The sequence below is a fragment of the Mandrillus leucophaeus genome, unplaced genomic scaffold (genome assembly GCF_000951045.1).
Source record: "Mandrillus leucophaeus isolate KB7577 unplaced genomic scaffold, Mleu.le_1.0 Scaffold421, whole genome shotgun sequence".
Taxonomy (NCBI): Eukaryota; Metazoa; Chordata; class Mammalia; order Primates; family Cercopithecidae; genus Mandrillus; species Mandrillus leucophaeus.
Window position 1 is genome coordinate 2261640 of NW_012104488.1, and position 27565 is coordinate 2289204.

At 43.1% G+C, this 27565-nt stretch overlaps 1 protein-coding gene across 2 annotated transcripts in view; it reads left to right on the forward strand.

Moving 5' to 3' along the window:
• The first annotated feature begins 1725 nt into the window (after positions 1 to 1725).
• The window catches only part of SMAD9 (SMAD family member 9), a 33620-nt gene continuing 7780 nt past the window's right edge, over positions 1726 to 27565 (forward strand). The window contains exons 1-4 of one of the 2 annotated variants that reach the window (XM_011992995.1): positions 1726 to 2327; positions 9023 to 9280; positions 14607 to 14717; positions 16218 to 16439. In XM_011992995.1, coding sequence (XP_011848385.1) covers positions 1916 to 2327; positions 9023 to 9280; positions 14607 to 14717; positions 16218 to 16439 — 1003 coding nt within the window. In that variant the 5' untranslated portion in view covers positions 1726 to 1915. The remainder of the gene's footprint in view (positions 2328 to 9022; positions 9281 to 14606; positions 14718 to 16217; positions 16440 to 27565) is intronic. The other variant, XM_011992996.1, reaches the window with a different exon arrangement.

Sequence of the window (27565 nt, forward strand, 5' to 3'; positions counted from 1 at the left end):
ACTCATTAAATCTCATCCGTTTTTATGGGACCATAGTGCCATCCTCCTCACCTGAGGTGCCCGATAATGATCACTCTAGCAGGGGGTTCTAAGGCACCTATGTTCAAAAGAAGTTTGTAGAATTGGACTCAGAAAGGTACAGCTTGCCCTCCAGGGCAGCAAAGGAGAAGATTATATTTAATGCATATTAAACAAACAATTATTGGAGACTATGAGCTACATTGATTCCAATAGCCCAAAATACTTGAGTCAGCTTGCTCCAAAATGTTACCAGCCAGCCATTTTAAACATTAATGAGGCGGCTGGTTTCTAAAATCTGGAAGGAGGAGGAGGTTTTGTTTAAGCCAACTGTTTCACAGAAGAGGAAATACCTCAGGATATTTAAATGAGACTGCTGAATAACTGGGAAAGAACATCTCCTGTGGATGAGAGGGCAAAGAAGAATTCAGCTGATTTTATACCAGATAACAAACGTGACAGCTGTGCTTTCTTGCGTATGTATTTGTGTCTGTGATAGTGTATAATTTCTAGAAAAGCAGTTGTCAGGCATTTGGGTCTTAAAAATTTTCACTTTTAAAAATCATCGAGAACAAAGAACTCTTGCCTCTGTGGGCTGGATCTATTAATTTTTACCGTTTTAAATATTAAAACTAAGAAATTTAAAAATATTTAGTGATTCATTAAAAACTTCCATATTAACATAAAATATTTTTATTTAAAACATTGTTTTCATAAAAGTTATTGAGAAGAGTATTACTGAGTATTATTGAGAAGTATTACTGAGTATTATTAAGAGTATTATTGAGTTTTATATTACTGCAAATCTATTTAATACTTGGTTTAATAAATGGCACCTAGATTGTCATTATCTGTTTCTCCATATACTCTGTTGTGCTATGTTTTGGTTGAAGTGTGTAAAGAGAAGTTAGTTCACACAAATAAGTAATTGGAAAAGAGAGAACCTCACAGTCCCATTAAAAGGATCTCAGGGACTCCCAGGGATCCTTGGGGCACACTTTGAGAGCCGCTGTCCTGAAAAGTAGTTTGGAAGACTATGTTAAGTGTGGCTGTCCAGGAGTGATGAGATTATTCACGATCCTGTTTTTTTTTTTTTCTTTTCATTAGTATTTATTTTCTACAAGAAGATGGATTGCTTGTGCAAACTAAAAATGAGAAAGAAAGAAAGAAAGAACATATGTTGAGGGAAGATTATGGGGGCCCTGGAAAAACCCAGGCAGAGGAGTTTACACTTGGGAGACCAAGGAGCCACTGTGATTTCTTAAATGGGAAAGTGCTAAGAGCCATGTTTGGGAGTAAGTGGATTAGAATGGAAAGAGAGAAGGGGAGATGCTACTTCAGAGGAGTGGTGTGGTGGGCCAGACCTCAGGTGTCGGCGGAAATGGAGAGAAAGGGACGAACTCCAAAGACTTTGAAGGCAGAATGACCTGAGACCTGGATATAGGGAATAGAGGAGAGGGCAGAGTCAAAGACAACAGTTTTCAAATTAAAACATTTGAAGAATGTTTCGTCCCTTCTGTCCAACTCTGGGGCCTGGTTCTGTTGCTCAGGTTGGAGTGCAGTGGCGCAGCCTCGACCCTCCTGGGCTCAAGCGATTCTCCCGCTTGAGTAGCTGGGACTGCAGGTGTGGATCACCTCTTTCTATCCAACTTCAACTTTTTCTGAATGTTACCCTGATTAAACTAATTGAAGTCTTGTCGTGTTTTCCAGAGTTGGCCAGCGTGTGCAAGGGCTTAGGAGAAAGTCAACACACTTCCCAACTTGAATTGGTCCTAGCCGCTCCCAGAAGAACGGGCGGGTTGGTCCCTATGCCACCCTTGGAGAGCTGCTCGCCGCCCACTTTGCCGTGAAGGACTGTGCGGTTCCCGTGCTGCGCCGGAGCCTGCTGTGGCCCCTTATGCACTCCACCACCCCCATCAGCTCCCTCTTCTCCTTCACCAGCCCCGCAGTGAAGAGACTGCTAGGCTGGAAGCAAGGAGATGAAGAGGAAAAGTGGGCAGAGAAGGCGGTGGACTCTCTAGTGAAGAAATTAAAGAAGAAGAAAGGAGCCATGGACGAGCTGGAGAGGGCGCTCAGCTGCCCGGGGCAGCCCAGCAAGTGCGTCACGATTCCCCGCTCCCTGGACGGGCGGCTGCAGGTGTCCCACCGCAAGGGCCTGCCCCACGTGATTTACTGCCGCGTGTGGCGCTGGCCGGATCTGCAGTCCCACCATGAGCTGAAGCCACTGGAGTGCTGTGAGTTCCCATTTGGCTCCAAGCAGAAAGAGGTGTGCATTAACCCTTACCACTACCGCCGGGTGGAGACTCCAGGTGGGTCGTCTTTACCACGTCGAGGTTTATTTTCAGAGTGAAGGGCGTGTGCCCCATTGATGGAGAATGACGGAGTACCAGCAAACAGGGACCTGTCCCTAAAGAGAGAGAGAGGAGAGGGAGGTTCAGTTTTGAGGGACTGGTCCACATTTTTGTTTCCTGGAATGAGGCAGATGTCCAGTCAAAGAAAGAAGGTTCCCATGAAACCATATTCCTGCCTGGAATGCCACAGGAACACTCAATCCGAAGAGAATCACAGTAAAACCCTGTTATAGCCAGTGTGAGGGAATGAAGATAAACTAGCCAGAAAAATCTAGAAAGAAGATACTTTCATTTGATCTCATTATGCTTGCAAGCTTTGTGTGATTTTGAAAATGAGGCAGATGGCTAATCAAAGAGAGAAAACTCCCATAAAAGTTTTATTTTGAGGTGTCTCGGACAAGTTGACATAATCTTTTACCAGTTCTTGGGGTCCTGAAAGGTTTTTACAACGGCCTTGATAATGATGAGCTGTAAAAATTAAACATCATCCTCCCCCCCTCAAACAACTGAACTGAACTGTACTAAACTGAACTAAGGCGGGGTTTTTGGCTGCTACCAATTGTTCAAGTTCAGGTAAATAGAAGGTATTTTGTATGTAGGTCTGACAACAGCCAGTGAAAGAGTTGCTGGAAATCATTCCAGGCAGTTATTTTGAAAAATGGTTTTAAATACAGATAGGTATCACTTAATGATGGAAATACATTCTGAGAAATGCATCAGTAGGTAATTTCTTCCTTGTGTGAACACGCTGGAGTGTACTTACACAAACCTAGGTGGGATAGCCTGCTACACCCTTAGGCTGTATGGTGTAGCATGTTGTTCCTAGGCTACTAACCTGCACAGCATGCTACTATACTGAATACTGTAGGCAATCCTGACCACAGTGGTATTGAATGTATGTGAACAGATCTAAACATACAGTATCATAATCTTAGGGACCACTGTCTTATATGTGATCCCTCAACAAAAACATGATTACACAGTGCATGACTGTATAGGAAAGTACCTTTCTAAAACCCTTCACACCCCTGTATGTGTGTGTGTATGTATATTTTATATATATGTGTATTTTATACATATATATATCTGTCTATCTGTATTTCCCCCTTCTCTTGGAGAAGCCAGGTGTTTATCTTTGTTCCTTCACACTGGCTATAACAGGGTTTCACTGTGATTCTCTTTGATTGTTTCTGTGGCATTCCACACACGAACACAGTTTTAGGAGAGCTTTCTCTCTTTGGCCATCTGCCTCATCCCAGGAAACCAAAGCACTGACACATTAGCTCATGGAAATTGCCCGTGTCCAACGAAGAGATGGTCCCATCTACGTAGGCAGGTTCAGTTAACCTTAAAACAGTATCCAATAAGTGACTCATGCCCAGCCTACCTCAGTCTTAGCTAAGTGATCTTTCCAGCTCCCAGAACTTAAGGAAGTCATCTACCTGTGTGTAGATGCCTCCCACAGCCCATTCAGGGACTGAGGCCCTGGCTGAGAAGGTATTAGAAGGTTCCACATGCTTGGCAAATCTGATGTGTTTCCCCTAAATCCTGGAACGAGTTGCTTTCGTCCCTTCTTCACTGCTTCATTTTGACTCTCTTCGTTTACTTTAAAAAAAAAAAAAAGTCAATAATGTCTACGCTTATAATAAAATGACTTGATTCCATTATGTGTTTCAAAGATTTGAATTACGTTAAGCATCCAAAATATGCCCAAATGGAAAAATGTTCATTAAAAAATCATTTCTCTCTTCCTGAATAATGTAGTTGTAAAATGTAACAACTTATAAGAATTATCTTGTAAAATGTACCTGGTTTTCCTTTTGAATATTCGAAAGCCTAATTTCAAAGAACTGTTTGACATTTTAGTTTTTCATGTTTTTTGTTTTTTGAGACAGGGTCTCGCTCTGTTGCCGGGCTGGAGTGCAGTGGCGCACTCTCTGCTCACTGCAACTGCCGCCTCCCAGGTTCAAGCGATTCTCCTGCCTCTGCCTCCTGAGTAGCTGGGACTACAGGCATGTGCCACCTTGCCCAGCTAATTTTGGTATTTTCAGTAGAGACGGGGTTTCACCATGTTGGCCAGGATGGTCTCCATCTCTTGACCTCGTGATCCACCTGCCTCGGCCTCCCAAAGTGCTGGGATTACAGGTGTGAGCCACCACACCTGGCCCTTAGTTTTTCCTGTTCTGTAAGATTCTTTTAGGAATGATAGTGTGAATGTTTTACGTATGGTAAATAGATTTCATTTTATCATAATTTAGCTGTGAATTTCCAGAAGGAAAGATGGGTGTAAAGATTATATTAATTTAAGGTAATATTTAAGTTACAGAGGTTTTTCTTCCTCTTGTGATTTTTTTAATAGAAAAAGTAGATTTTATATCTAGTTAGCTATCCATATTTAAAATAAATATTTTAAGAATAATAAAAATGTTGGCCGGGCGCGGTGGCTCAAGCCTGTAATCCCAGCACTTTGGGAGGCCGAGACGGGCGGATCACGAGGTCAGGAGATCGAGACCATCCTGGCTAACACGGTGAAACCCCGTCTCTACTAAAAAAATACAAAAAACTAGCCGGGCGAGGTGGCGGGCGCCTGTAGTCCCAGCTACTCGGGAAGCTGAGGCAGGAGAATGGCATAAACCCGGGAGGCAGAGCTTGCAGTGAGCTGAGATCCGGCCACTGCACTCCAGCCTGGGCGACAGAGCGAGACTCCGTCTCAAAAAAAAAAAAAAAATAATAATAATAATAAAAATGTTAACATTAAACAAGTTTGCTGACTTCCTATGTATCATAAAGCTGAAGTTTTGCCTTTGAAATCTCATTTTTTGGCCATCTACTTTAGATACGTTGAAGGCTGTATTCCCATTTTCTTTGCATCCACACATCCACTTCAATAGTTGACTTCAGTGCTTTCCAAGTTATGTGTGGTGAGGGATCAGTTTTTATTTTTTTAATTTCCGGTCCTTCAAACGAATACTTTTATAGTACAGACAAATTATTAGGCAAATGAAATTTTAAAAAGACTTAGAAAATATAAGCCCAGTTTAAAAAATTATTTAAAGAAATATGAACTATAAACTGTGAAATTGCTGTGAAAAGTTTCTAAGCACTAATTTCTTCACAGACTGGTCCCCAACAGTTGTCCAAGGGTCCCCAGTCCTCAGACCACACTTTACCTGGCATGGGTCTGGTGGAAGCCATGCAAGACTGTTGTGGTACATGATGATTTTACTCCGTTAGGCCAGAGGTTATTTCAGGAGTGTAATTTCTTTTTTATATAAAATAGTCATATTATATCAAAACCACATGACTTTTTTTAAAAAGACAAAAGTGTTTTTTTCCAGCTCTGTTTTGCACCCCCATGTGCCCTGTAACTCCTTCTGCTGTTCTCTCCTGGGTAACACTGAGATGTAAAGATAGCATGGTATTTAAAAGTGGCATGAGATAGGAATGAGTGTCTATAAGCGCACTGTCATATTTACAAGCAGCAGTTGAGATGTAGAAGTGGAGTTAAGTAATTAGGGATAGCTGTGTTTTTGAGTGAAGGTATTTAAAAATATGATCTGTGCACATTTAAGGCAACTGAGCCAGTCAGGTCAAATAACAACTAGGATGAAACCATCAGTTTTCTTTGCAAACATCCACTGGCTTTGATTTTACCCAGATGGTAAAAATATATTATCAAGATAGTTGTTACGATAAAGGAAATATATCATTTATTTTCTCTTGGTGCCTCAGATCTACAGGCCATGAAGAAATAGAAGTCTCTCCATTCAGATGGATAGGAGGCATTATATTTTTATCAGTGTTAAGAATACACCGTAGGTATTTTACATTAAAACTGAAGTCACAGAGATTATTCAAATTCTTCTTCATAAAAAAGTGAATGTTTATTTGAACATCGTTAACGTTTTGATGAAGGGTCATTGACAAAGAAGCCATACGCATTTGCTGTGTCAACTCTTCACTTCAGACTACTCATGAGGCACATAATCTTTTTTTTCCTGCATAGTTGTGGAATATTAACACATTAAAGGAAATTTAATGGTTTATTATCCATGTCACTGTTTCATGGTGATGTTGAATGTTTATTCTCTGGTGTCAAAGGCTGCATACGTATACAAATACTAGCTTGTAAAAGGGGAAGAAATTATTTGTTTCTCTGCCACCCTCACTTGTAGCAATTTTAGTTTAAAACCTTTCATTTACTCTTTTGAGTTTATTTTCTGTCCATGTAACTGAAAATTATTGCTTGTTACAAAAGAGAGAGATGTATGATGTCAAAGGCAGATGGCAGACTTTGGGGTTGTCACTGTTATTGTTATTGTCTGTTTATTCCAAAACATTTACCTTTTTTAAGACCTTATTTTTTAGAGCAGTTTTAGAACATTTACTTTTTGTGAGTTTTTATTAATACTTGCCTGTGACTGACAAATCAATAGTGTGATTAGAACCAAGATCTGTCCTGTTTATACCCAGAGACAAACTGTTTTAAAACAATTCTTGCTTAGTTCTTTTGTATTTCTTTCTATTATTACTAAGAATTATGACAGTAACTCTAGATAATACATGCTTACCTATCTATTTCCAAATTTGTGACCTTTAGATGTCATTGACTCTCTAACATAAAAGATGAGGATTTCACTCTTATTTATATTTATATGTATGTATATATACACACACACCTTTTTTTTTTTTTTTTTTTTTTGGAAACGGAGTCTCTCTCTGTCGCCCAGGCTGGAGTGCAGTGATGCGATCTTGGCTCACTGCAAGCTCCACCTCCCAGGTTCACACCATTCTCTTGCCTCAGCCTCCCGAGTAGCTAGGACTACAGGCAACCACCACCACACCCGGCTAATCTTTTGTATTTTCAGTAGAGACAGGGTTTCACCATATTAGCTAGGATGGTCTCGATCTCCTGACCTTGTGATCCGCCTGCCTTGGCCTCCCAAAGTGCTGGGATTACAGGCATGAGCCACCGCGCCTGGCCTCACTCACTTGTATTTTAATCTTCTTCCTTCCTCCTCTTCTCAGTCCTTGATTTCTGTATTTTAGTTCATAGTTTGTATTTGTTTTTGGTTATTCCAGTGGTTTCCATTGTGGAATTTGGGGATAAGAATTATTTGTCCTCAGAAGGGTGTTGGTCCGTTGACTTCTAATAGCCAGGGTAGGAGTGGGACGTTGAGGTCGGCTGATTCTCATTTCTTTGTAGGTGACTTTGTGGTGATCCTCTAGGAGCTTCTGGAATATTCCAGTTTTCCCGCAATGTTTGAAATTCAAGATGGAAAGACTAGGTCGGGATCTTATTTTCATTAATTGAGCTCAGCGCACTCTGTGGCTCTTTTCAATATGAAGACATAGGTCCTTCGTAGCTCTTTGAAGTTTTCCTTTGTTATTTCTTAGGCCGCTTCCCCCTTGTGTTTTCTTTGCCTCTCTGTCTGGAACTTATGTTGGTTGCAGATGGCTCTCCAACAACATTTTTGGAGTAGCTACTTTATGCCAGGCATTGTAACCTTCTAGGAGTCAGTGGGACGTGAGGGCCTAGGCAAAACTTTCCCTTAAGAATTTGAATTTATTCTGAAATTTTGCATAGAATCAAAATCAAGAACTGTAACATTCTTTTTAAAAAATGAAATCCAAAAAAGCATAGTAAAATGAACAAACATCATTTATGTTTTCTTACTGCTACTTACCTTTTTTTTTTTTTTTTTTGAGACAGAGTTTCACTTCTGTCACCCAGGCTGGAGTGCAATGATATGATCTTGGCTCACTGCAACTTCTACCTCCCAGATTCAAGCGATTCTCCTGCCTCAGCCTCCTGAATAGCTGGGATTACAGGTTCCCACCATCACACCCGGCTAATTGTGGTATTTTTAATAGAGACGAGGTTTCACCGTGTTGGCCAGGCTGGTCTCAAACTCCTGACCTCAGGTGATCTGGCCGCCTCGGCCTCCCAAAAGTGCTGGGATTACAGGCGTGAGCCACTGTGCCCTGCTGCTGCTTATCTTTTACTTAGTCACTTTTATTATTATTCACCATTTGTATTTTACTTAATAACTTTTAATTACTCACCTTGAAATCTTTCCATTAAGGACGCATAGAATGTTTTTATTTCAGCAGCACTACTGAACCTGAAATTGTGTCTGGTCATCTAAATAATTCAACATGATCTCTGGAGGAAAAATATTCTGGGCATCACTTAGGGTTTCATTGCAAGCAACAGAAACGGATTCTGCCTTGGGGGGAAAAAGACTCATTTGGCAGAATTAAAGAAAGATGTAACCATCAGGTCGCCAGAAGGCCAGGTATTAGGGCAGCTCTGGTCATTTCCAAGATAGGAATAAATAGCAGGTCTCTTTAGAGTGCTGACACTAGAAAGATCCTTCTGCAAATATTTTTTGTGAACAATGACATTCTGCTTAAGATTCAGGTTACAAGGAGAAGACTGTTACCTTAGCTTACTCACATGCTCGCTTCTTAGGTGGAGATGGGGACTGAATCGACAGTTTTATGATGAGCACAATGACTAATGGGAGTAGTTCCCAAGGGGAAAAACAGCTCTATCATCAAAAAAATAGATAAGAACAGCAAGTATCCGCTCTGTTGTGTACTGATGAGCAATGTTCAATTCTAACTGCCCTGTTCCTTTCTGATCCTAGTGCTGCCTCCTGTGCTCGTGCCAAGACACAGTGAATATAACCCCCAGCTCAGCCTCCTGGCCAAGTTCCGCAGCGCCTCCCTGCACAGTGAGCCACTCATGCCACACAACGCCACCTATCCCGACTCTTTCCAGCAGCCTCCGTGCTCTGCACTCCCTCCCTCACCCAGCCACGCGTTCTCCCAGTCCCCGTGCACGGCCAGCTACCCTCACTCCCCAGGAAGTCCTTCTGAGCCAGAGAGTCCCTATCAACACTCAGGTCAGTAAGAACTATGGTCTCTGGGGAAATACGGGAAAATAAGCCCAACATGATGATTTGTGATGAACAGTCACAATGACAGTCATTGTAACTCTCATTCATATAGTGTAAACCGTTGACAAAGCAATCAGCCTTAAAATGATTAGGACTATTCCCATTTTGAAGCAGTTACCCTGGAGATATAACATGTTTTTGCTCTAGTTTTAGTTCTAATGCTCTGGAAGCTCTCAGAAACTAAATGGATTTGAATAGTATCCCTGGGAATTTCCAAGGATTTTTTTTTTTAAGGCAGTAGAAATAAGATTAAAAGACTCCTGTAATCCAAGCAGAAGACTTGGCCTGAGGACAAGCAACATGGAAGGTCAATGCTAGGCCTTCACCTTGGTTGCCTCTTTCAACAGTCAAAGGAAGCCTTTGCCTAAAACATATGCCTGCATCCTTTGAGTGAGGCAGAAAGTGCAGCCCCCGCTCCAGCCAGTGCATTCTCCCTTCCTGCCATGTGAAGCCATGTGAAGAGCTTAACTACAGAGCTCTTCAGTTTGCTGAATTGAGAAAGCCTATGGAAGGGAAAGGGAGCCTCTAGCATGCTGTCATAATTGCATTTGCTACCGTACCTGTAAAGTGAATCTAAGTTGAGATAATGAATAAAAGATACATACGCACCTCATGAGTGTGAGATAAATACTACGCAGAGCTGGCAAGTTCCTAAAGGCATGCATAAATACATTTGGTGCCAGATGTTACAGTCTGCCTCATTCATTTATTCCTGCAATCATTTACTTAATGGATATTTATTAAACTCTTACTATATGCAAGTATTGCCTTAGGATTGCTGAAAGGGGAATAAAAGTTAATAAAAATTGTGCCTGTCCTCACAGAGCTTATACAATGTGGGAAGATAAAGAGGGAATTGCTTCTTCCCCTCTGAGTTACTTAGTTCCTTTTGCCCCTCAGCAAGTTACATAAGCATCTACTATTACATTTATTGCACTGTATTATATAATTCCTGTGTGTCTATTTCCCCCATTAAACAGTGAGCCTTCTTTTTTCTATGTCCAGCACAGAGCCTGAAATGCAGTGGTTGCTCATCAGTTGATTATTGAATAAATAAATTACTACACAGGTGTTTATTTATTTTTATTTATTTATTTATTTTTGAGATGGGGTCTTGCTCTGTCACCCAGGTTGGAGTGCAGTGGCATGATCCTGGCTCACTGCAGTCTCCACCTCGCAGGTTCAAGCAATTCTTCCATCTCAGTCTCCCTAGTAGCTGGGATTACACGAGCGGCACCACCATGCCCAACTAATTTTTGCATTTTTAGTAGAGATGGCCACCATGTTGGCCAGGCTGGTCTCGAACTCCTGACCTCAGGTGATTTGCCTGTCTCGGCCTCCCAAAGTGCTGGGATTACAGGCATGAGCCACTGCACCCGGCCCACACAGGCATTAGAACATGGACGTGGAGCTTCAGACCATAGGCACAGGTTTCATTGACTCAGTAAGTGATGACTGAGCACCTGCGAAGTGCCTGGCACTGGGCCAGTGCTAGAGGTGCAGTGATGATCAAGACAATGTAGTTGTCCCCTCTTATATGAGGTTTCAGTTACCTGAGGTCAGTTGCAGCCTGAAAATACTGAATGGAAAATTCCAGAAATAAACAATTCATAAATTTTAAATTGTATGTGGGGATGAAACCTTGTGCCATCCTGTCCAGGTTCTGAATCATCCCTTTGCCCAGCGTATCCATGTTGAAGACGCTATCCACCTGTGAGTCAATTAGTAGCTGTCTCTGTGATCAGATCAGCTGTTGAGGCATTGCAGTGCTTGTGTTCAGGTCACTCTGATTTAATAGTGACCACAAAGTACAAGAGTAGTGATGCTGGCTATTGTTCTAATAGTTTTACTTTATTGTTAGTTACTGTTCCTAATCTCTTACTGTGTTTAATAAATTAAACTTTATCACAGGTATGTATAGGAAAAAATCATAGTATATGTGGTACTCTGTACTAGCCACAACTTCAGGTATCCCCTGGGGGTCTCAGACTGTATCTCTAGTGGAGAAGGAGGACTACTGTGGTCTCTGGCCTTCAGGAGGCAGTAGCTGTTGAGAGCCATCACGTATAGGTAGCCTGTAGCAGTCCAGGCAAGTGATTATAAGGACTTGAACTAAAACAGGGATGTGGGGTTGGAAAGAGGGCAGTGAATTGGAGGAGGGGGTCCAGCAGGACCTACTGTAGGGTGAAGGCAGAGATGCTGGAGAGTAGCTTGAGAGTCATTCACTCAGTGTGGGAGCAGGTGGTTGAAGTTTTGCAAGTGGCTGAGTTCACTGAGAAAGAAGAAATACAACAGAAAGAGAAGTCATTTGAGGACAGAGCCTTGGCTAAGGAACAGGAGGATAATTGTATTGCAAAATATATATTTACCTAACACACCTCTATGCTACAAAGACTTCCTGTGCTGACTTTGAATTCCTGCCCTGATTACTCTGACAGGTTGATGTTCTTTTTCCTCTTCCCACCCACGCAGGACAGACCCCAGCAATGATGCAGAAGCTGGTTAGTTTCTCACCGAAGGCATAGCCCTTTTCACTTCAAAGAAAATAATTCTTGTCTGAATGATTAACACCAAAATGCCAACCTGAGTAACAGACCCACAGATAAACAAGCGTAAAAGGAACCTTGGCGATTTACTGGTTCAGCCTCTAGATTTTTTAAAAAGCTCTATTGAGGTATAATTCACATACCATACAACCACCCATTTCAAGTGTACAAGTCAATGACTTTTCATATGTTAATTTTTTTCAAGTAGTAGTGAAATAGATAAACACAAAATTTATTTAACTTTTTTTTTTTTTTTTTTTTGAGATGGAGTTTTGCTCTTGTTGCCCAGGCTAGAGTGCAGTAGCGCAATCTCGGCTCACTGCAACCTCTGCCTCCCAGGTAGAAGTGATTCTCCTGTCTCAGCCTTCCAAGTACCTCGGATTACAGGCGTGCGCCACCACACCTGGCTAATTTTTTTGTATTTAGTGGAGATGGGATTTCACCATGTTAGGCTGGTCATGAACTCCTGACCTCAGGTGATCCACCCGCCTTGGCCTCCCAAAGTGCTGGGATTACAGGTGTGCTCCAATGCGCCCAGCCCATTTTAACCATTTTTTAAGAGTAAAATCTGGCCGGGTGCAGTGTGGCTCATGCCTGTAATCCCAGCACTTTGGGAGGCTTAGGCAGGCGGTTCACTTGAGGTCAGCAGTTCGAGACCAGCCTCGCCAACCCATATTGAAACCCTATCTCTACTAAAAATACAAAAGTTAGCTGGGCGTGGTGGTGCACCTCTGTAATTCCAGCTGCTTAGGAGACTGAGGCACGAGAATCACTTGAATCCCGGAGTTGGAGGCTGCAGTGAGCTGAGATTGTGCCACTGCACTCTAGCCTGGGTGAGGGCTATTAAAAAAAATGCCATCTGATGGCATTAGGTGCATTAATAATATTGTGCAACCATCACCATATCTATTTTCAAAAATTTTTCATCACCCCAAACAGAAACTCCATACTGATTAAGCAATTGCTCCCCATTTCCCTACTTCCCCAGCCCCTGGTAAGCTCTAATTTACTTTCTGTCTCACTGAATTTGCCTATTGCAGGTACCTCATATACTAGATTCATACAATATTTGCCCCTTTGTGTCTGTCTTATTTCACTTAGCCAAGTGTTTTCACAGTTTGTGTTGTAGCATGTATCGGTAGTTCATCTTTCTGACTGAATGATGTCTCATTGTATGGCTATACCACATTTTAAAAAATCAGTTCATTAGCTGTTGGATATTCGGATTGTTCCCACCTTTTGGCTCTAGTAAATAACACACTGCTTTCAATTCCTTCTGGTATATACCTAGGAGTGGAAGTGCTACATTATATGGTAATTCTATTTTCAGTCCCCCTTTTTTTAATTTTAATTTTTTAGAGACAGGGTCTTGTTACCCAGGCTGGAGTATGGTGGCACAGTCATAGCTTACTGTAACTTCAAACTCTTGGGTTCAAGTGATCCTCCTATATCAGCCTCTGAGTAGCTAGGATTACAGGTGCACACCACCATACCCACCTAATTTTTAATTTTTTTTGTAGGATGGGGTCTCATCATGTTGCCCAGGCTCGTCTCAAAGCGCTGGACTCAGGTGATCCTCCCACTTCAGTCTCCCAAAATGCTAAGATTACAGGTGTGAGCCACTGTGCTCAGCCTGTTCTGCCCCTTGAGTAAATAGACGTATTTAGTCAAAGACCTACAAAAAGACCATCTCGCCTTATAACTTTTTTACCAGAGTCACAGGAGTCATAGCCCATTTTCTCAGAAGGAAATACCTTATCCATGGTTTCCTAGTATGGTCCATCAACCCTGCATTAGACCTGCCATCGGGGCTTGTTAAAATGTACATGGCTACATTCAACCACTGACCTATTGAATCAGAATTGCTAAGGATGGGGCTGAGAATCTGCATTTTTAGCAAGCTCTACTGGCAATTTTTTTGTACACTTAAGTGTGAGAACTACTTGTGTGGACAGTTAGATACAACAAAGGCAGATTGATCCAACCTTTTATGCTGTTGTATTCCACCACGGGTGTAACAAGACCATTCTGAACTAACATTAGACATGCCTGCTGAAGGAATCGGTTGTTTTGTGCTGAGGCCCTCCATAAAGAGTTTTCCCTGTGCCTCATGAATTTTTACGTGTCATGAATTGTTTTCCATGGAATGCATCCCATTTGCCTAACCATGATCACTGTCCAGTCACAGAACTGACATTTGGGTAGAAGGGCCCTTCTCAGTGTGCCTTGGGTACAAGGTTACAATTATATTTCAGCTATTCTGTGTTTTGGGGGCATATCCTGAAGTATCTCAGGGATAGAGCGTCCCCGTGGCCATTGTACAATTCATGACAACATAGAAGCTGAAAATTAAGCTCACTTCAAAGAAGGTTTAGCTTTCTCTGTGTTTTGCAAGCTGGATCACAGACTGTTCTGCTATGAGAAAAGCTAGGAGAACAGGTCCTGCATTTGAAAGTCTTGCCCTGACGTCATTAGAACTCAGTGATAACTCAGAAGTCAGAGGGAAAAGGAATTGACCCTTTAGTGAGGCTCTCGGAACAACCAGTTTCTTCTGTAGAGCACTCACAATGCCACTTCAGAAGAGCCTTGTTACATTCATATGGTCTCTCCGTAGGAGTAGCACTGTCCACCAAGCTCAGGAGTTTAATGGCAAAAGATGTCGGATCCAGCTGTCTTTGTGTGGTTTATCGATTTGACAATTCCTTTGTTCTACTGCTTTCTTTTAGTTGACACACCACCCCTGCCTTATCATGCCACAGAAGCCTCTGAGACCCAGAGTGGCCAACCTGTAGATGCCACAGCTGATAGACATTTAGTGCTATCGATACCAAATGGAGGTAAATTGCAGATGAACAGTGAAATGTAGCTATTTTCCAAAAGTATTTCCTATTACCCCCAAGCAAAGCAATTCAAAAAACAGAACCAGAAATGTACTGGCCTGCTGTTTTGCATGTGTTTTAAGAGGCAAATGGGATGGCTTTGCATTTTAACTTTGACATTCCTCGGTACCATAGAATTAATGTTTTTATCATCCTCATTACTAGAATAAGTTAATTTTTATTTTAACTTAGCATTTAGAAGTTTGTAGTTCTTGATGTTAAGTATGGAGTTGGGAACTCAAGAAGTTAGGGATTTTATTCTATTTGTGTTTTACCATATGTGTCTTTCATTCGGCCAGAGAGATATTCTTAGAAATATACATAAATGAGGTTTTTACAAAATTTTATTTGCATCTTATAATAGCCTAGATAAGTGTTGCTTGACTTTAATGTTTGTATAAACCACGTTGTGATCTTGCATAAATGCAGATTTTGATTCTGTAGATCTTAGGGTGGGGTCCAAGAATCTGCATTGTTAAGCTCCCATGTAATGCAGAGGCTACTGTTCCATGAGCCGGATCTTGAATAGAGAGGTTCTAAAGAAGTGTACCATTTGAAATACTCCAAGTGAATATTGTATAAACTAAGATCCTTTTGTGAGAGAAATAACAACCCCCGAATTTTATCTGTTGCATAAATTTATATTTAGTGCATATAGGAACACACTCTAGATGCAAGAGTGACAAGGATATTCAAGGAAGACAAAGATAATATAATCAATAGAAAGGCAGAGAAAGGGTGTGGGTGGCAAAGAAAACGAACTCTGAGCTTTGGTTACAGAAAAGTGACTTCGCTTTATGTTGGGTGTGAAAACATTCATGGGTTTCCTGATGAAACATCCAGCTCTCTTTAAATGTGTGTTTTTTCCATGCATAAGTAGATATCCACAAAGCAGAATGTGAGCCCCTCTATGTGGAAGCTTTTTTTTCCTTAAATAATTTAATGTCCTATTCAGCATTATTGATTTGCTCTTTATCATCATAGTCAAACTATTACTTTCCATCTCTAGTTTGTTAGAAAATGATAGTTTTTGCCACAAGGTTTCAAGTGGGCACAGTAACAGCAGCATGCCATCTTTCACATGTTTCTGAAAGAAGAGGTGACCTGCTAGCTTCCTTTGAGCTGTGCTTGCTTTAGGGCCGACAGTTTTTTTATGTTCATCTGTTCATGTCATGTTTTCCCTGGTCCCTTCATGACCAATACACATGTTTATAAATGCTCTAGCCATGGAAGATGAACAAGGACCGTGGACTCTACATCTCAGGTGTGCTAGTGAAATGAGCCAGCCCCAAGCAGCTCCCATGAGAGCTACAAGTTCTAAAAGATGACAGAATGGCATGCGCAGTCTTGCAGCCGACTTTCTGGTGAAAAGCATTAACTAAGTTTCCTGGTGGAATCATGAACTACACAGCCCAGGTATGACAGTCGCCATGTGCTCTCTGGTGTGTTTTCTTCCAGACTTTCGGCCAGTTTGTTACGAGGAGCCCCAGCACTGGTGCTCGGTCGCCTACTACGAACTGAACAACCGAGTTGGGGAGACGTTCCAGGCTTCCTCCCGAAGTGTGCTCATAGATGGGTTCACCGACCCTTCAAATAACAGGAACAGATTCTGTCTTGGACTTCTTTCTAATGTAAACAGAAACTCAACGATAGAAAATACCAGGAGACATATAGGAAAGGGTAAGAGCAAAGATGCCATTCCTTTAGTCGTCTAGCCAAAATGTAGATGGTCATGTGTGTAGAAGTGCACGTGACCACCCTCACATATTGGTCATGTGCCCCTGTGGAAGGACCGCAGGGCTGGTGAGCTCTGAGATAGCTCTGACATTTCCACTGGGGAAAGCACATGGGTCACCAGGATCTTGGTCTCTGCCTCTAACATCATCATGCCACCTTCTAGGGTGGCATGGACTGGGGATTGTGAAGACAAGCAAGATGATAGATATGAAGAAAGCCAGATGAAATTATTGAATAGAAGTATTATGCATTATTTTTCATTTGCCTAAAACGTGCAAACTAGGATCATTTCTGAAGAACAGGAATTCTGACTAGATGATTATTTGTATCAGGTAAAGTTCTCTTTGGAGACTTAGCAGCTGGGTAGTTAGAAAGAATGACTGATGTATGTCTGGAAGCCCTTGGCATGTGATTGGGGCTCTCCTGTGTGCAGGCGTACAGCAGCTGATGGGGTACAAGTCATACTGGTCTCTGTTCTGACCTGTGATGCTTTTGAAGCCCATCTCACTGGTCTGAGTGATGGTAGCAAATCCCAGATGAGTGTGTGGTCTGGCTGAGGATCTTTAAATTATTTTCTATTATATTGGAATAGTTGGTATCTTCAAGTGATACCATGGAGTCACAGATGTAAAGAACCTTCTTCAGTCATTTGACCTTCTCTCTCTCCATCCAGCACTTAAACCACCTTGGGAAGGGAGCCTGAGCCTTTTCTTTGAAATTTCCAGGGGAGATTCATTGTTCCATTTGGTGGTGCATTCTGATATTCTTCCTAACATGCCTTCAAAATGTCTCCTGCTGGAGTAAACCTAAAAGCCATTGTTTAGAAACAGGCTGAAATCATTCATTGATGTTGACTCTTAATGGAGACAGTTACTTTATGTTTATTTATATTCTGTCTCCATAGTGGCTTTGAGGCAACTTACGAGAAACCACTGCAGTGAAATGATATATGAAAAATAGAAAATCAGAAACACAGGGTTGAGGGGCGGGGAGAAGAATCCAGATGTTCCAGATATGTCATCCATAAGGGTTAAAACATTGTTAACCAAACTAAGCAGGGTCGGGCCTGGTTAGTACTTGAATGGGAGAATGCCTGACCTCCTGGGAATGCAGCCCAATAGGTCTCAGCCTTATTTTACCGAACCCCTACTCAAGATGGAGTTGCTCTGGTTCAGACGTCTCTGACACAGAGAGCTGGAGAAGGTGGTGGTGATTTTGCTCTAGATTTCCTGACAGGGAGAGAAGAAATGAAAACCTCACTCTGGAATGTAATTTTTATCCCAAAGTGGGAAAATAGCCATTCCTCAAAGGAAATAATCTTTGAATTAATTCCTAAACAAGTTTCTTGAGCATGGCTTTACTTTCAAATGATTTTTAGAAGAATCTTCAGTGAACTCTCAAGGCAAAACATTAACACATGACGTTGTGAAGCCGTTTGCTGAGGAGCTTTGCAGATTGGTCTGTGTGTTCAGTTTCCGCTGGTGCCGGTGGATCCAAAGACAGGATTCAAATATTAAAGGAGTGCTGAATGTGTTCTAGGAACCTGTCTGCAAGTCGCTTCTTCAAGGTGCTCCTGCTGAGGACATGGAGAGTCTGTGGTGGTCTGTTTCGTTGCTGTAAAGGAATATCTGAGACTGGGTAATTTATAAAGAAAAGAGGCTGGGCATGGTGGCTCATGCCTGTAATCCCAGCCCTTTGGGAGGCGGAGGTGGGCAGATCACGGGAGTTCGAGACCAGCCTGACCAACATGGTGAAACCCCGTCTCTACTAAAAATACAAAATTAGCCAGGTGTGGTGGCGCATGCCTCTAATCCCAGCTACTAAGAGGCTGAGTCAGGAGAATTGCTTGAACCTGCGAGACAGAGGTTGCAGTGAGCTGAGATTGTGCCATTGCACTCCAGCCTGGGCAACAAGAGCAAAACTCCGTCTCAAAAAAATAAACGAAAAAAGAAAAGAGGTTTATTTGGCCCGTGGGTCTGCAGGCTGTACTGCAGCACATGTGCTGGCATGTGCTTCTGGGGAGGGCTTTTGGAAGCTTCTAATCGTTGTGTAAGGCAGAGGAGAGCCTGTGTGTCACCTGGGAAGAGACAGAAAGAGAGAGAAGGGAGGGAGGTGCTGGGCTCTTTTTAACAAACCGATCTGGCAGAGCTAATAGAGTGAGAATTCACTCATTACCTCAAGGAGGGCACCAAGCAGATCATGAGAGATCTTTCTGGGTGACCCAGACACCTCCCATCAAGCCCCACCTCCAATATTGAGAATCAGATTTCGATGCTGGATTTGGAGGAGTTAGATATCCCAATTATATCAGTAGCTCCTGTGGTGTTGACTGAGAGCTCATCTTTAGGGTTAAGAAGCCACATGAGCAAGAGCCGGGACTGATGGCCTGTTCCACAAACTGGAGCATCTAATAGTGCTCCCCTCGATGCAAGGGTACTCATTGTCACGTGGTCTGAAAGCAAAGTTACACTTTTCTCAGAGCTGCTTAGGAATTACTCCAATGTGGAAAAACAAAAAAAAAAATGTTTTTTAGACGTGCCACAAGCCTTGCCATAAAGCATGGCGGAAAAAAGTGTTGGCTTGGGAGATTTTAAAGCAAGGGCAGTCGGTCGTCTGTGACATCACAGGATTCTCTCTCAGATGCTGCCATGGGTTATCTGGGTTCTGAGCAGCGTGGCTTCCGGGAGCACCAGCCTGAATAAGTGAGCTGCAAAATGCATTCCTAGGCTAGCAAATGAGTTAACTTGCCCTGTGGAGTTAATTAGCAGACGTTAGATTTTAGTGATACGCATTCATCTCACACATACTTACTGAGCACCGACTCTCAGCCAGACTGGACACTAGGGATGCAACAGTGGAAAAAAGACAATGCCCAGGCTTCCTAGATTACTTGCTGCTGGGGAAAGACAGACACAAAATACAACATATAGTATGTCCAGTAGAAAAACACAAAGCAGGGGAAGAAGAGAATGGAGACTTTAAACCAGTGTAACCAGGGAAGGCCTTCCTGAAAAAGTGACGTTTGAGCAGATGTTACCGGAAAGGTGTCCCGATCCAGACCTCAAGAGAAGATTCTTGGAACTCACACAAGAAAGAATTTGGGGTGAGTCCATAGAGTAAACTGAAAGCAAGTTTATTAGAGAAGTAAAGAAGCAAAAGAATGGCTACTCCACAGGCAGAGCAGCGGCATGGGCTGCTCGACTGATAATACAGTTATTTCTTGATTATATGCTAAACAAAGGGTGGATTTTTTTCATGAGTTTTCTGGGAAAGGGATGATTTCCTGGAGCTGAGGGTTCATTTCCTTTTTAGACCATATAGGGTAACCTATGGGCATGGCCATGGCATCTAAACTGTCATGGTGCTGGTGGAAGTGTCTTTTAGCATGCTGATGAATTATAATTACCATATAATGAGCAGTGAGGATGACCAGAGGTCACTTTCTTTTTTATTTTTTTATTTTTTATTTTTGTTTTAGATGGAGTCTTGCTGTGTTGCCCAGGCTGGAGTGCAATGGCACTATCTTGGCTCACTACAACCTCTACCTCCCAGATTCAAGCGATGCTCCTGCCTCAGCCTCCCAAGTAGCTGGGATTGCAGGCGCGCACCACCACACCCAGCTAATTTTTTATATTTTTTAGTAGAGACAGGGTTCCACCATGTTGGCCAGGCTGGTCTTGAAATCCTGACCTCAGGTGACCCACCTGTCTCAGCCTCCCAAAATGTAGGGATTACAGGTGTGAGCCACTGCACCTGGCCTACCAGAGGTGACTTTCATGCCATCTTGGTTTGGGTGGGTTTTGGCTGGTTTCTTTATGGCACTCTGTTTCACCAGCAGAGTCTTTGCGACCTGTATCTCGTGCCAATCTCCTATGTCATCCTGTGACTCAGAATGCCCAGCGTCCTGGGAATGCAGCCCAGTAGGTCTCCGCCTTATTTTAACCCAGCCCTTAGTCAAGATGGAGTTGCTCTGGTTCAAATGGCTGTGACACAGAGAGCAAGGAAGTCAGTGTTCATGGAGCCTGAACCAGTCTTTCAGGTTAAATTTTAGAGCTCCCTGCCTGGGTGAGGGTCCATTCAAATTGTTGTGGGGCCTTCAAATTTTATTTTTGGTTTACAACATGATCTGACTTTACACTTCAAAAAGATTGCCTGGCTGTTCTATTGAGATTAATTAGACTGTGATGGACAAGGATAGAAGATGTCTTTTTTTTTTTTTTTTTTTTTTTTTTTGAGATGGGTGTCTTGCTCTATCACCCAGGCTGGAGTGCAGTGAAACAATCTCAGCTTACTGCAACCTCCGCCTCCAGGGTTCAAGCGATTCTCCTGTCTCAGCCTCCCGAGTAACTGAGATTACAGGCACGCACCACCACATCCAGCTAATTTTTGTATTTTTAGTAGCGACAGGGTTTCTCCATGGTGGCCAGGTTGGTCTCGAACTCCTGACCTGAGGTGATCCCCTGCCTCAGCCTCCCAAAGTGCTGGGATTACAGGTGTAAGCCACCGCACCTGGCCTGAATATATCATTTTTAAAAATTATTTTTAGTGACTGGACATGGTGGCTCACGCCTGTAATCCCAGCACTTTGGGAGGCCAAGGCAGGCAGGTCACCTGAGGTCGGGAGTTCAAACCAGCCTGGCCAACATAGTGAAACTCTGTCTCTACTGAAAATACAAAAAATTAGCCGGGTGTGGTGGTGGATGCCTATATAATCCCAGCTACTCGGAAGGCTGAGGCAGAAGAATCGCTTGAACCCAGGAGGTGGAGGTTGCAGTGAGCCAAGATCGTGCTATTGCACTCCAGCCCGGGCGACAGTGTGAGATTCCATCTCAAAAAAAAAAAAAAATTCTTTTTATTATAGTTAATGATGAGCCATTCCCCTACACAGTAGATACCAATTAGCCTTCACGCCACTTCTGGCTTGTATTCCTTGTGACTTAAATTAGCTAAGATGGCTGGCCCTGCTAAAGGAAGGTCATGTTGCCATCCTGTCAGCAGTGCGTGCATTTTGAGTTTTGTTTTCTCTGGTGGTGATGATGGGTGCTGATTTACCCCACTTACCATCTAATGGGTATGTCCCTGAGGTGGAGGGGCTGGTAGAAAGCTTTTATTTGTAGCCATGCAGCAGTTAACTGGTACAAAGGGATCGAGGCTATGACTTTGACCTCACTAGCAAGATGCTTTAAATAACTACTAACAGTTAGCACTAGCATACCAAAAGCTACCACTTAGATGTCAAAGGCAATACCTTGAGCAGCCTGGAACATCGCATTCCAGTGTGGGACCTATCCATATTCTTCCTTAGAAACTAGGCAGACCACTAGAACTCTCTCCAGTGACATATCAAATAATAATAATATGATGATGATAGCTACCCCCACTGATTACCTAATATGTAAGAGACATGCTGGCATGCACTTATATGTATCATTTCTGATCCTTATAGTAACTGTACAAGTTAGGTGTATCAGTCCCATTTTACAGATGAGACAGCTAAACCTCTGAGAGTTCAGTAGCTTACACATGGTCACACCGGTGATGCCAGGGACTCGCACCCAAGAGGACTCAGGCCCAGTTGCTCCCCTCTGCTAGAGGGGACGGACCCTCCTGCCCTTTTATCTTGGCACCCCTCGTAGTGGTTTGTAGAATTGAATCTTTCAGTATGGAGTGAAAATGCCTATCATATGCCACAATCCTTGTGTGCCATGATCACCTCTGCAATGTTGAAAGAAGGCCAAAATAATAATAAAGTGCTGACATTTTACAATATTTTACTTTTAAAAGGTAAATCAGAGGTTTTATGCTCTTTTTTACAAAAATATTGTGCGAGAAGGAGAGTACTACACAGAGATTTTACATGGAGCTCACGGGTACCTCTGTGGAGGATTGTAAGGATCTTTCCAGTAAAAGGACAGAGAACCACTGACATATAATACTGGTATGACTGATACGTGACAGCGCAAAAGAAAGCAAAGGGCGAGTTCCTGACGGTGTGGGAATGATGTAATAGTCAATCTAGATAATTGGAGGATACTGTGTGCCTGCTTTTTTAGACTGGCTTTTAAGATGGCCTCGATTTCCAAATAATTACGCAAACCACAGCTTTGAGTTGACTGCACGAACATAGAATTTGAGGTAGGATTGTATTTCTTGGAAATTCATGACTTAATATAATCGTAATCAATAGTACAACATTTTTGAGCACTGATAATTTCTGCTGTAATTGAAGTTAGCTCTAGTAACCTTCACAATGAGCCTGTGCTGGGTTCTTGGTATGCGAGGACACTTTGAGCGAGACTGGCCCGTTTCTCTTTTGCAGATCTCCCTTTGTGGGAGAAAAAAATGGTAACCATTAACCCTGGTTATTGAACTTCTGGAGATCAAGCATATCCTGAAAATACTTATCACATATTCCAAATCATTGCATTGTGTTCGGAATTGGATTTTTAAAACCATTTTATGAATCTTTATTTCCTTGTGTATCTCAAATTCTGTAGAATTCTAGTAATTCTTCCTGTTTTATGAAAGGAATTACCCTGACATAAGGGTTTCATCAGTCAGCTCCTTGCAGAGGTGTTACCGGATAGTGGTCCTGACCCAGACCCCAAAAGAGGGTTCTTGGATCTCTCACAAGAAAGAATTTGAGGCGAATCCATAGAGTAAAGTGAAGGCAAGTTTATTAAGATAGGAAACGAATAAAGAATGGCTACTCCAAGGACAGAGCAGCCACGAGGGCTACTGGTTGCCCATTTTTATGGTTATTTCTTTTTTTTTTCTTTCTTTCTTTTTTTTTGAGACCGAGTTTCCGTCGTGTTGCCCAGGCTGGAATGCAATGGCGCGATCTTGGCTCACCTCAACCTTCACCTCCCAGGTTCAAGAGATTCTCATGCGTGGGGAGGGATTGCATTGGGAGTTATACCTGATGTAAATGACGAGTTAATGCGTGCTGATGAGTTGATGGGAGCAGCTCATCAACATGGCACAAGTATACATATGTAATAAACCTGCACGTTATGCACATGTACCCTAGAACTTAAAGTATAATAATTAAAAAAAAAAAAAATAGAGATTCTCTGCCTCAGCCTCCTGAGTAGCTGGGATTACAGTCATGTGCCACCACGCCCTGCTAATTTTGTATTTTTAGTAGAGATGGGGTTTCTCCACGTTGCTCAGGCTGGTCTCAAACTCCCGACCTCAGGTGATCCGCCCGCCTTGGCTTCCCAAAGTTCTGGGATTACAGGCGTGAGCCACTGCGCCCAGCTGGTTATTTCTTGATTATATGCTAAACAATGGGTAGATTATTCATGCCTCCCCTTTTTAGACCATATAGGTTAACTTCCTATGTGGTCGCCATGGCATTCGTAAATTGTCATGGCACTGGTGGGAGTGTAGTAGTGAGAATGACCAGAGGTCACTGTCATCTCCATCTTGGTTTGGGCCAGCTTCTTTATTGCAGCCTGTTTCATCAGCAAGGTCTTTATGACCTGTATCTTGTGCCAACCTCCTATCTCATCCTATGATTTAGAAAGCCTGTCTGTCTGGGAATGCAGCCCAGTAGGTCTTAGCTTATTTTACCCAGCTTCTACTCAAGACGGAGTCACTCTGGTTCAAACGCCTTGGGCCGAGGGTCTGCATGTCCAGGTGGTATACGGGCTGCCTCCTTTCCCAATGGATTTCATTTCCCTGTCTCAAAATAGTCCTTTTGTTCTACCTCTGAACACATGTAAGGCTTCTCATGTTACAAAAAGCAAATCCTAAAAAAGCATTTTAACATAGGATGCGATGTCACACTGTTACAGTCATTAAACTTGATGTTGCAGAATACTTAATATCCTGAGAAAATATTCACAAGATATTATTAACTGAAAACAAGTTATAAAACATCCTGTAGAGTATGATCCCAATTTTCTTCTTGAAAATGCACATGGCTGAGCACGGTGGCTCACACCTGTAATCCCAGCACTTTGGGAGGTCGAGGTGGGTGGATTGCTTGAGCCTAGGAGTTTACTACCAGGTGGGCAACATGGTGAGACCCTGTCTCTATAAAAAAGTTAGCTGAGTGTGGCGGTGTGCATCTGTAGCCCCAACGAGTCAGGAGGCTGTCTCAAAAACACATAAAAAAGACTGAAAGGTATATAATAGACATTAGCTTTGATTATTTATGGGCTGTGGATTTGTGGCTGATTTTTCTTTTCTGTCCATATTTTCTAAATTTTCTATAGTGGGCTTTCTCGATCCTGTGAGGATGGGGTGCGCGTGGTGTGTAAGGATGCTCTGGAAGGCAGCAGCAGTGGTAAGGGAGACACCTCACTGTGCAGTCCAGGCGGAGTGGCCGCGTGTTTGAGTGGCAGTGATGGAACATGCCGTGTAGTGCAGTCGGACCCAAACAAGCTGTTCATCGTGTTGTGCCGAGAGACTCAGTCATCAGGGACAGTCTTAGCGGACCAGCCTTGCTGTCAGCCCAGTGATGACTTTGTGTGAGTTAGGAAAAGATGCCTCTTCCTCAAGAGAAACTACTGCCATCTGCTGGGAAAGGATTGTAATAATTACACAAAGCTCTGAAGACTAGGAGGCAAACCCTGGGTTGCAGTGGTTGTGCAGTGCACAACGATAGGCACAGTCCTGTAGCGGACCTGACTCCATCCTCTGACCTAGGCCCTGGTGTGGATCTGGAAGTCTGTATATTTATATTATTAGTATTTTTTTTTTTACCACCCGTTAAAACTTTTTTTATTGTGGGAAATTTGAACTAGGAAAACGGGGGAATACAATGAGTCTTCATTTTACTATCTCCAGCTTCAATAAAGATTCACATTCTGTGCCATTCTTTTTCATCTATCGCTCTACAGTATTTTTGCTAGAATATTTTAGAGCAAATCTCAGGCTTCATATCCTTTTTCCCATCTATTGGAGTTTATATCTAACTATATAAGAAATTTTTTAAAATACCATTATTACACTCAGAAATATTTATATTTTCTTAAAGCTTCTAAAATCGCTGTGCAGAAGAAAAGGCAACAAAGGCAAGGGAAAGATTCATTACAAACTCAGGAGGAGGCGTTGCTGTGCTTGTGCTGGGATGTTTAGGTTTTATCCTAAGCGTTGTGGAGAGGCTTCGGCATTCTCTGCAGGACACTCTGCCTTTTATGGTGATCTTCCTGCCCCCCTCCCGGTGAGGAGGGTATCCCTGCACCTTCCTTCCACTTGGGGACACCGACTTCCTCCTCTGTGAGTAGAGTCCAGAGATTGGCACACACTCACCAGCCTGCCCAACCTACCCTCTTCCCAGCCATTTCCTGTCATTCGAGACAACAGAAGAGGATTAAAAGGGGACACCCTTTTGTAGTTCGACCCAGCAGACCCAAATTAAACCCAGGGTTCTTCTGGTCCTCATTAACCACAACACAGGACTCCACACTCCCTGATCTCATAAAAAGTGGGTGGCAGTCACACTCAAGTGAGAAGTTCAGATGAAGAAAGACACAGCCCAAGCACATACGTAGTTCAAGATGTGGGTGGAACTTGCTTGAGGGCCGCATCGCCAGGGTTCTCTTTATGATCTCAGGCAGTACTTCTTTTGGGGCATTTATTCCTTATTGCTAGGAGTTAGAACAGGCTGCAGGATTGTGACATTAGCTTTTCCTTCCAGAAGCTTCTAATGCTTCTTAATTACAATAATGAACATATTAATGGCATATTTGATGGCAACAATGATAGGTATGATGTCTCTTTTAAGCATTTCATACAAGAACTGTCAGAATGTAGGCTGCAGTAAAATCTGGACATGTTCATGCTTTTCCTGTACCATTTAAAGGAATATCACTGGCTGGGTGTGGTGGCTCATGCCTGTAATCCCAGCACTTTGGGATGCCGAGGAAGGCGGATCAGCTGAGGTCAGGAGTTCGAGACCAGCCTGCCCAACATGGCAAAACCCCATCTCTACTAAAAATACAAAAAATTAGCCAGGCGTGGTGGCAGGTGCCTGTAATCCCAGCTAATCGGGAAGCTGAGGCAGGAGAATCGCTTGAACCCGGGAGGCAGAGGTTGCAATGAGCCGAGATCACGCCACTGCACTCCAGCCTGGGCGGCAAGAGGGTAACTCCATCTCAAAAAAAAAAAGGTGCAAGTCACCCGGCCTCACCCTGGACCTGCTGAAGTAGTGATCTGTTTTAATAAGCCCTGCAAGTGGTCTTACTGCAAGCTAAGGTTTAAGAACCACTGTTCTACTCTGTGGTGATCTTGAATCTGACACCAGCGTTTAAAGCTACTATTTTGGCCTACCAGATGGATGCAAATAACATCGTTGGCCTGCTTGACTCCTCCTCAGATGATGGTGTCTCTAGCCAGAATCCGGCCTCCTTCACCCTGAGGCTGGGTTCCACCCTTTCCTGGTGTTTCTGGGCGGGCTCCGCGTGCTGGTGCCATTGGCTCTGCTTTTCTCTCTCAGGGTGCTGGATGACTGCCTACCTGTCCAGGCTCTTCTCTGCGTTGGTAGCTTTACCAGAGTGGACTGTGGTTGCAGATGACCTGAACAGATTGAAAACCAACCCCCAAAGACCAGACTCACATAACAAAAAAATCGTATTTATCTTATGTAATAGGTTTTGAGAGGATTATATGTTTGAAGGTCATTCAGTTCACATATCGACTAAATCCTTAGCAGCTCCACTCTGGCTCCTTTACCGGCTTTCCCTCTTGAAAGAACCTCTGCCCACCCCCACAAGGCAGGCCTTTCCCCTTTGGAGCCCACAGGGGTGGTTGTAGGAGGCGGTGTTTGCATTTTGCCCCAGCCTGGGGTTCTCTTTATGATCGTGAGGGTCCAGCCAAGTAACTCTCCCAGCCAGTTAGGACCATCCTTCTGCCCCCTGGCACCACCGCCTAGGCCCTGGGGTTAGGGCCCAAGGCCGTTCAGGAGAGTGGGTAGCAGCGATGAGATAGAGGAGGGAGAGGAAGGCTGAGGGAAGCGGAGAAGGGGAGCCAGTCTCTGGCTGAGGAAGAGGAGAAGCAGTGACAGGACAATCGTGGCCTGGATATCCAGGGCTGTGCTTTAGCTGTGCGACCCTGGCTCA